This window comes from Homarus americanus, unplaced genomic scaffold, assembly GCF_018991925.1.
Source record: "Homarus americanus isolate GMGI-L3 unplaced genomic scaffold, GMGI_Hamer_2.0 scaffold43895, whole genome shotgun sequence".
NCBI classification, from domain to species: Eukaryota; Metazoa; Arthropoda; class Malacostraca; order Decapoda; family Nephropidae; genus Homarus; species Homarus americanus.
In genome coordinates, this window is record NW_024738072.1 from 284,519 (window position 1) to 295,561 (window position 11,043).

The 11,043-nt window shown below is 41.2% G+C and overlaps 1 protein-coding gene across 3 annotated transcripts in view; it reads right to left on the bottom strand.

Annotated features, from left to right (window-relative positions):
- Positions 1–404: 404 nt before the first annotated feature.
- The window catches only part of LOC121873659, a 65,489-nt gene continuing 54,850 nt past the window's right edge, over positions 405–11,043 (bottom strand). For all 3 annotated transcript variants that reach the window (XM_042377310.1, XM_042377311.1, XM_042377309.1), the window contains 3 exons: positions 9,853–10,057; positions 2,912–3,024; positions 405–748 (listed from right to left, as the gene is read on the bottom strand). In XM_042377310.1, coding sequence (XP_042233244.1) covers positions 665–748; positions 2,912–3,024; positions 9,853–10,057 — 402 coding nt within the window. In that variant the 3' untranslated portion in view covers positions 405–664. The remainder of the gene's footprint in view (positions 749–2,911; positions 3,025–9,852; positions 10,058–11,043) is intronic.

Genomic DNA, 11,043 nt, shown 5'->3' on the forward strand with positions numbered 1-11,043 from the left:
TTTGTTATCTCCTTCATCCTCGTGTGTGTGTGTGTGTGTGTGTGTGTGTGTGTGTGCCTGTGTGTGTGTGTGTGTAATAATAATAATAATAATAATAAACGGTTTAGTAATAGAGTTGCAGCCGGTGGCTGAAAATATACAGACTTACATTTGATTTAGATGTGTGTGTGTGTGTAAACATCAGAAATTATATAATATTTCAGGATGAAGTACTTGCACTACGATATATTGATAGTGTCTGACGCGTGTTTAGTACATGTTGTGTTAAGTTGTAGCTGAGTTCTTACCATAAAGGAGCTGGTTGGGTTAGGTTAGGGTGGATAATCTTTAAGTGAAATAAGTTAGGGGCTTCTCTTGAGGTGATCTTTTGGTCGGTCGGAAACATCCAGTAATAAAACAACAAGTCACTGTTAAGCATGATATAATTTGTCATACAATTTACAAAACCTGGAAGTAAACAGTGTGTCAAATTACAGACCAAAATGCTCGAGTCATCATCATCAGTCTATCCTGTAAGGGGAACACTTAATGTATGATACAACAGGATAAAAATAATCATATCCACTGGAGTGTTTTACCCTCGATGGCCTAGATATATCAGGTTTCCCTTAGTACCCCTCCCACGGCTGGGTGTGTTGAGTCTTGCGTCAGGCAGCGGGGTGAATCAACGTGGTGACAGGATGATAACGTCGCCTGAGCGCACCAGGAGCTCAGAGGCGCGAGGCAGACAGGTGGAGTCCCACACCACCTGTTGGAGGAAGGTGTGTGTTATGTTACCTGAGAGAGAAGCGAGTACTATGAAGGGTTTTTATATCTGTTCTCCAAGAATCACTCTTGTAAATGTTAGTTATAATAAAACTTGATTTTATATTTGTTACTCATGTCATTAAACATTAATGATAAAAAGTGGCGCAATTCAATCCCAAAACACCTCAGTTTATTTTCCCTTTTACAATGTTTATGAATAAAGAGGATGACAAACTCAAGCTTGGACGGAGATACGAGAGCTTTTTATCATTAATGTTTAATGAAATGAAAAACAAATATATAATCAAATTTGTTTAGTATATCTAACACACACACGAGTATATGAGATGGTTAGTGAACAGCAGACCACAGTGACGAGGCTTGACGTTGTGAACTGAACACGATAATTATACAAATGAGATGCCGTAGAGTGTGTGTGTGTGTGTGTGTGTGTGTGTGCTAACGAGGACATGATTCAGTGTACAATCATTATTTTCTATCCTCACAATCAATTGATGGGACGGGAAGGAAATAACACAGCCTAATATATTTTAAACAAAATCTTCCTGTGGATAGTTACTTTAATATTCTAAAATCATGTAATGTAAAATCATGTAATGAAGCACATGTTGGTAACCGCATTTATGTTGGTCTGGAGACGGTTCGTATATGAGGTAAAGGCAGTATAATCGACATTCAGGAGCAGCAGAAGCAGTGTGTATTTGTGTGTGTGTGTGTGTGTGTGGAGAACATGACGTCGAGTAATGTCTGAAGAAGGACGTTCTAATATTGGGTGTTGCTGGCTTGTGGGGAGGTCCAGGGGATATAATTGGCCCAGGCGTTGTGGAAGAGAAAACAGTTACAATGAGTGAGTGACAATAAAGGAAAGTCTCCTATGTCTTAGTTCCGGTTGCTTGATGTAGTGACAAATAAAAATATATATATTTTGTTCTTCTTCCCTATATTTATTCTTTATTTCTATTTCTGTACTTATCTATCACCCTTTACTCTGTTGCCTTTGTTTCTTTACTTCCTCCTTCGCCTTTTTATATTTCCCTTTTAGACTTAACTTTTCCTCTCACTCCACTTCTGCATCTTTCCTTCCCTTTCTCTCACTTGCTTCTCCTTCCTTCCTTCTCACGCCCCTGTCCCTTTATCTTCCTCGCCTTTCCTCCTGTCTCCTCCTCCTTCTCTCTCTCTCTCTCTCTCTCTCTCTCATATATCCACATCATCCAAATCCCTCCCTCCCTTTTCCCCTCCTCCCCAGACACCACCTCACACCCACGCCAGAGAATCATAACAAACACGTACGTTCCCCTGTATTGCTTTGGAAGACAGAGGATCCCATTTAGAGCAGCCATTAAGAGCCACAGAACAAGAGAAGGGGGTATGGCGTCCACCTCACACCCACACAAGAGAGAAGACAGACGGACGGCCTTTGTTCACCACGTTCCCTTAACATCAGTACATTGTTCACCGCCTCCTCAATAACACCATAAGTTCTACACCTTACCTGACATTCACGAACTATGATAACAATGATCATCAGTGATAATTACTACTTCAACTGATAACGACAACAATAACATCAACTACCCTGGTCTTTGTAATGCCTCCTACACTGTTATGAGACGAACAGTATCTTCACACTTTAACCTCTAGTGACCTCTACGTATTGTGAACTCACTTGCCCTAGCTGAGTGTCTTAGGAGTAAAAGCGCCTGTGTCTAGGGAGTGACTCGGGCTTTCTAGGTGTTGCTAGTAACACTTATGCTAGACATGTCTTCAAAAGTGCTAGTACTCGGCTCACCTGTTCTAGAGGCCGTGTCTGAGTGACCTCTAGTACTCGGCTCACCTGTTCTAGAGGCTGTGTCTGAGTGACCTCTAGTACTCGGCTCACCTGTTCTAGAGGCCGTGTCTGAGTGACCTCTAGTACTCGGCTCACCTGTTCTAGAGGCCGTGTCTGAGTGACCTCTAGTACTCGGCTCACCTGTTCTAGAGGCCGTGTCTGAGTGACCTCTAGTACTCGGCTCACCTGTTCTAGGGGAATCTAGTCACATAATAACCACCTCAAATACTACACCTGATCTAGAGATCCGCTACACCTGCTGTTGGAGACGATTGGCTTCTAAGGGGCTTAAAAAAAATGGTGAATTTGACTCACCTCTTCTAGAGGTCGTGTCCTGGTAACCGAGATGAAGATGGCCGAGGTGGGCGAGGCCTTCACGTGGCCCACAGACTGTAGTCCAAGACACATCTCTGACTGCATCCGCCGCGCTGTAGGCAAAACAACACTTGTGTTAGTTGTAGTGTTTGTCAGCCTCTGTTTCGTCATTAATTAAAGATCAAAGAATTGTCATGTAAATTAACAGGTTCAGGTCGTGGGTGTTTATGTTTGTATGTAAGATTATATGTTTGTTAGGCCTCGAGATATTCATTACATCTCCACGATAATTTCACAGCTGGTCGGTCCAGACCCAGAAGAGACAGAGCATATTGGATGAGACAAATATCAAGGTTATAAGTCACTGATACAGCTCATTCCATTATGGCAAGCTACCACAGTCATCATTACCCGAACATTGCTACATGTTCACCCATGTCGGGGACCACCTGTGTCTAGCGCCGCGCCTCCACCATAACACTGCAGTAAAGGTTATCACAAGTTCTACCAATACCTCCAACAATAATGCTCCGATTTTTACGATAGTTTCATATTCAGTCATCAAAGGCAATTTATGGTTACTGAAATTCTTTGATCAACATCAAACAAAGGTCAAGATCAAAGGTCACCTGAAAGGTCACATTCATTTTATAATAATTGTAATTACTAATAGATGTTGACTGAATTCCCCTAGCTGATTCCACGAGAGAAACGCTGGTCATCAGTAAACTTCAGTCCACCTTATTTGATGACCACCTTACTCCAGCAACCACCTTATATCAACGATCACCTTACTCCTTCGACCACTTTACTCCAGTTACCACCTTACTCCGGTTACCACCTTACCCCAGGGCTTGTCTGCCTCGATATGCAGTCGGGCAAACTCGAAAGTACTGTCACCGTGTGTGATGCTCCTCCAAGCATTACGGTGTGGAGTGATAGCCTCCCAGGTGAGGGGAATGATTTGGCATTTTTCAGGTTTGTCTTAAGACTATCCTTTTACCTTTTCAGTTGCCCGCCGGCGTTACGTTTGCTATTCATTAGGTGACTGTAAAGTAGCTTCTTTGGTAGTCTACTGCTGTCCATGCGGGTAACATGGCCAGTCCAGCGTAGTTGTTCATGGATAATGGTAGCCTCGGTGTTCCTACAATTGGTGTCAGCAAGAATACTGGCATTTGTTCTCTTGTCTTCCCAGCGAACTCGGAGGATGGAACGTAGGCTACCTTGGTTGAAAGTTTCCGAGTGCCTTGAGGTGCCTCCTGTATGTGACCCATATCTTGCTGCCATATAGCAGGGTGGGGAGGACCACTGCTCGATATATGTACAACTTTTTAGATAATTTCAGCTCCCTACAGCTGAAAACACGGGGACGGAGTCTGCCAAAGGCTTGAGATGCACATCTGAACCTATGTTGAGTATCTTCGTCGATGTCCTCAGTGGTGGACAGATGGGAGCCGAGATACCGAAAGTGGTCAACATTAGAGAGGGTAGTACCGTTAAGCTGGATGGATGGTGGAGGTGTGGCTGAGCCAGGGGCAGGTTGGAAGAGAATCTGAGTCTTATGTACATTCTCCTCAAGACCGAAGTGTGCATACACATCTGCGTATGTGTTCAGGATCTCCTCGGCGCCACTATAGATAACAAACTAAATTGGAAAACACACGTCAGTAAAATTTCGTCTCCAACTCCTCCGCCGACTCAAGTCCCTCGGAATTGCCGCCCGAGCTCCGCAGCGCTTACTCAATATTTTTACTTCCCACGCTCACCTATGCCTCCCCTACCTGGTCTTTCTCCCTGAATGCCACACAACGTAAACACATAGAAAAAGAGTAGAAGAGGGCATGCAAGATTATTCTCTCTTCTTACTCCACATATCAAGAACAGCTCAGCACACTGACCCTCTCGGCTCTCTCTGATCATCACCACGACCACATATGCAAGTTTAGTGAGAAACTTCTGCACCATTCTCAACTTCGTGCTTGAATTGCTGTTCGATACCACAGCCGCATCCAGCCCATATGAGCAAGTATTGATCGCTATAAGAACAGCCCAGTTCCAACTAGTGTAAAATTATCAACAACTCGTCGTCAACCAGTGTGTTCACTCCCAGTCAATCTTACCTTTTTCCACTGTTACTACTTTGAAATGCCCTGTAGTATGACCTCCCCAGCTTGTATCATTTAAGTTACTTGTATAACTATTATCTGTCAATCAAGTGATGCATTCCCTAATTATGTAACTGTATACTTTCAGCCTTCTGGCGGCTATGCTCTTTCAATAAACCGCTAATTATTATTATTATTATTATTATTATTATTATTATTATTATTATTATTATTATTATTATTATTATTATTATTATTATTATTATTATTATTATTATTATTATTATTATTATTATTATTACACACGCTCCTCCTTACACACCCTCACCCACCCTCCTATATTATACGTAAACAAACCATCAATTCACAGACCATTATATGAACACATTCCCAACGTCTCACGTGTCGATAAATAAAAGCGTCGGTGTCAGTGATGGTAAAGGGGTGTTATGTGCTATTATAAGATGTCAAATGACTTGGCTACGTTGAAACCTTGACATACGTATACAAGGCGTTCTGTCGTTATACAAGATTTTGTTATTTAAATCATAAAACAAGATTTATTCTGAGCCTGTCTCTATACGGTATTCTGTTACTATATCAACCCTTTGTTATATAATTTTGCTTACAATATATATGAGTGTGTACCGGAATATCTAACCCGTATAAAGAAGCACAAAGTCGTAGTTCTCCTTTACCAGTAAACATTAAGTGTATAATAATTTCCGTATTTTAGTGACCATTAAAGAACTGACGACTTGTGGTCTACGTGATAAAGGTGTGAGGAGTCGTGTTTGTGTTGATATTGTTGTGACGACTTCGAGACGACCTACTGCCCGAGCTGATAGAGGCGCGGGGCCGTTATGTAGTCATACCCAAGTACCATTAAGTACAGCGAGAGCACGACAGATCAAACAGTGCCTGTCTTCAACCATCCACTGTGTAATGGCGTATCTATGAAAGCTACGGAAAGATAAACGAAGATGACTGAAGTTCGTCCATTTCTCAAACCACATCGCCAGCACGAGAGATGAGACAATGCCTGGCGTTCCCTTCCATCCCGCTCACCTCTCTGCTTGTATTGGGTAAAGATTAATTTCTGGTTGACAGGTGGTGTGAGGAGCTGCCAGTGAGGATTCACAAGAGAGCACTTTTTATCATATGTGATTAATGAAAGGTGTGTGTGTGTGTGTGTGTGTGTGTGTGTGTGTGTGTGTGTGTGTGTGTGTCGCCACCCCTCCCGCACTAGATGTAGCCCTCCACACAGGCAACGTCTGTGGACGACCCTGTCGATCCTGTATCGGCCTCTCGAGTCGCCTCAGAGCTCACCAAAGAAGGTGACATCCTTAATAATTCATATCATTGTATCATAGCTGGATGATCGTCGTACTCGATTCCGATTAACAACAAAGTAGTAGTAGTAGTAGTACAAAGTTGTGTGCACTTGTGACTAGGTATGATACCATTATGCATATCTGGAAGCGGAACCTTTCTAATGTTATAAAAATATCTCTATATATCGAAGCATAATTAATATACATATAGTTAATAGCCCGTATGTCTATTTTAAATAATTTATATCAATATATCAAACTAACATCCATTTATATGGTTATAGTCTTTTGCTTCAGAAATATTTATTTTTACCATCATTCACCAAATCGTAAAAGAAATTGGGTTCTTTAAGGCACCTGAAAAGGCTGTGTCAATCTTGTGATGCCTGGCAGACGGTGAACGGAAGCTGGCCAATGAGGGGACAGGAAATGTGACTCTGGCATATCCGTAGAGCCAGTGAGGAGAGAGAGAGAGAGAGAGAGAGAGAGAGAGAGAGAGAGAGAGAGAGAGAGAGAGAGAGAGAGTGTGTGTGTGTGTGTGTGTGTGTGTGTGTGTGTGTGTGTGTGTGTGATTTAACCACACATAAAGCTAATATATCTTTATAAAACTTCAGGAGTGTTTTATTTACTTTCTAATTAAATAATGGTTCATCTCCGGGTATTTCCTGTCTGCGGTTGAGAACACAGCTAACAACAATTGCCTGAAATACCTCCTTTATAACTAACACACAATCTCTGGTTTGGTGAAAGACACGATCGATCATTGATGAAATATGAATATGTCGAGATATTAAGAGTCACTGACATTACTTGTGTATGTCAATAGGTTAATTGATTTTCTATAGCTTTAGTTTTATATTATTTCTCTATTAATCTGAATTTTATCACGAATCTCCATCAGCAGTGAAGTTAAGAGTCAGGATCGAGCTGAAGATTTCCCTCGTGTGTATTTAAACTTTTCATTTTCTTTCATTGAATACAAGTAACAATCATCTATTACTTACAACTGTGTCTTAATAAATATCGCCGTTTCTTTGGTCCCAACTGACTCCTACTTACTGTACGTGTTAGTGTGGAGACGAGAGTTGTTTACGGTGTGTGTACATGAGGGACATCATCACCTGAGTTTGTGACTAATGGCGCGTCACCCAGCTGGAACAATGATCCTGGGGGCACACGACCACAACATCCATTACCTGTCTCTCGGGCGCTTCCTGCTAAACTAATCGCCAGGGAGGCACTCAATACAATGCCAAATGCAGAAGGGGCCCCCGTTAAAGTATAGGGTATGGATTATCAAACCTTCGTAACTGGTGATGTAAGAATAATGGTCGAATATAACAAAATTATACCGAGACGATGGCCAGATACGTTCATTTAGCACCAATTATGAGACGAGATTAAGATGACAGTCTCTCGATTCTGTTCTCTTATTGTTATAAGTGAACGTACAGTATTTACTTAAGGTAGATTCTCAGTGTAATTCTGATGTTAACGTTGTGTTTTTGTTTCATTCTATCAGTTAGGTACATTCGCTTATCTTCATTCACGAGGTATATTCATTGTTGGAATCTTTGGGAATCTTGACTGAGAATTACATCCAACACGAGTAGTTTTAGTTGTATTCATATGTGTATGGTGGAGTCTTATTTATTTTTGTTACCTACCACTTGTCTTCGTATTATGATACTGATGTGTAAAAATTACCATTGAGACACTATTTGCAGTCGATGATACCGAAAAATATTCCAAGAGAAAATAAGTTTCCAATGCAAAATTTGTTTTAGGCACGTGAAGAAATTATTAGGGAATGTCTCATTCAATTTTGGAAGGATGTGTCACCCTCTTGTGGCCGCCACAACGAAACCTTTTATCCGACGTAAATTACATCGTCACGCGTGAACGCCAACACCAATTCGAAAATGGCTTCGGCGTTTGCTTCCTGACACAAGTGTTAACACACACACACAAAAAAACATACAAAAAACGTACACACAAAAACACACACACACACACACACACAAGAAACTAATGTGGTAAATTATTCTCTGAATACTGAGCATTATGTAACTCAATTGGCTCAGCCGTGTCAACATTATTATTGTTATCCACTCTGTATCTGTATTCTTCTGGCTACATAAATTGTTTCAATATTATTCCAAACACAAAACTGAAACAATAGTAACAATAATAGTAGTAATAATAACAGTAATATTAATAATAATAATAATAATAATAATAATAATAATAATAATAATAATAATAATAATAATAATAATAATAATAATAATAATAATAATAATAATAATAATAATAATAAACAAATAAGACTAATCAGCACACCTTCAGCTGTTAAGCTCTGGTGAGTCATTACAGATAACAAGCGTTAGATCACACTCTTTACTTCAGAGAATTTGATATATACTGTAGCGTCTTTCTTATACCGGGAATAAGATCTATCTCAAGGAATTTCATAAATAGTGTTTTATTCGTATCTTGGAATGCTCTTCGCTTTATTGATGTTTTGGGATGACTTCTCAGGAATTTCATATGCCGAGTTTATTAATAAAAATGTCATGTTTACTGAGTCTTAGTGTTACGGGAGCCTTTAAGCACATGGATACAGGTGCTGTACCCTCATAGATACAGGTGCTGTAGCCAATAAGCTGTGTTACCCAACTTTGTCCGAGGGTTTTGAGATATCTCGGACAACGAGGAGCCATTCACCAAAGTTGTCGAGAGATGACTCAGAGTTGTGAGCTCGGGGAGGAGAGGAAGGAGGAGGAGGGAGCTGCACTGGAACGGCTCTCGCGATACCAATATTGTGGATCAGAGGTCGACTTCTCCTTTTGTGGAATTTCAGTGAAACTATTTGTTTGAGTTACTTCCCATAACGTCAATTATGGGTGAATGTGTGAGATGAAAGTTTTATTATTTTGGTGGGGATAGAAGGATCTGCTTATTTTAGTGAGGGTAGAATGATCTGCTTATATTAACGGGGGTAGAAAGATCTCCAGTCGAGGAGTAATGCTGAACAGTGAGGGTCTGCAGAGTTTGAGCAATATTGCGGTGATTTAGGAAAATATTTATCTACAGTTAGTTTAGGAATGCCACTTGGGCCATGGCCATCCTTCTCATAATTATGAGAGGCGATACTGTATGCTACTGGTGATGGGTACAGGAAGGTGAGGTGAGACTGAAGGAAGAGGCATAAACGTTATTGGTCAAACGAGTGTACTGGATGTTAATTTTCATCTATTAGAAAATATGAAAAAATTCGAAAAGAAATCCTACAGACATGAAAGAAAATATAATTTTGGATTTAAAGTTGTTTATGATATAGAGAATAAAACTATTTTATTACTATAATTAATAAAATGAGATTTGAAATTGACTTCATCAACATCACTTACAGGGTAGGTTACCAGATGTTACTTGTATAGAGACTCGTTATGCTCATAATGTAAACAACGTCTCACTAGTCAGAGTACAGCTACCGTACCTTTGATAGCGAAGGGGTTTTGCAGATAAGGGCCATTTTTGAGAGCGTAGACTGACTTGGCCTCTTTCAGGACATCAAGGAGGGCCATGCGGGGTCCCAGGTCAACCGGGGTTCGTGCCACTTCACTTCTGGAGGCGTCCACCACAACAAGCAGCGCCCGTGGCAGCGATGACACGGGCAGCCCACGTGGCGAGACGGCCGGTACCTAAAATGGCCAAACAGAGGGAGTTAAATGTACTGATATAAAGACAAGGTATACGAATTAAGATTATGCAATCTCACACACACACACACACACACACACTACGTCCTTGACCACCGGAGGGTCAAGATCTATCGGGCGCCCGCTCTTGCTGGGGCAGCTGCCCTGCCAATGTTGGCTCATTCCCCAAGTCCATCTTCACCACCGGGATATCAACATAATCCTGCTAAAAGTGACAATTTCATTTTGGAGAGAAATGGGATCAGTGTTGAACAGTGATGAACTGTGTTTAAGCACCAGTGAGAGTCGTGACCCACCAGTGAGGTCCACACCCAGAGATAAGCGCCCCTGGGAACCGACCACCATCTTCTGACCAGGTGATGTTAATCAATCCACCCTGGGAACAACCGTGGGTCGGCTCTACACCTGACCATAAGATAACACAGTACCACCTAGTAGAGTGAGGTATTGTGACACCACACCACACCACTTGGTGTCTCCATGACCACGTGAGGTCCTTCATGTCAACACCCGAGGACGAGTTACTGCACCACGAGACCTACATAACCTCACACAGTATGGCAACAGACCAGCCCGGGCCATCAGCTGCAAACTATAATAATGTGTATGATCAATTCATGTTCCTTCTTTTAGTAATGAAAGCTTTTGTTAAACGACCCAACTACCCCATGTCTTTGTATATAATAAGTCATTTCTGTCCAGTGTATATTTTCAGCCTTTGGGCTGCTGAACTTTTTTTTCAATAAACCGTGTGTGTGTGTGTGTGTGTGTTGCAGCTGCTCGAAAGAAAAATAATGGTAGAACCTTTAGAGCATAACCAGCTTATGGTAAGCAACTTTTGCTAGGTTATATAAACGGGGTTTCCGGGATAAAGTGGTTATAATGTACTGATGTGTTTTGCATTATAGAAAGAGATGTCACCAGAGAGTGGGTTTCAAAACTAATAAAGTGAACTTGGTTACTGCTTC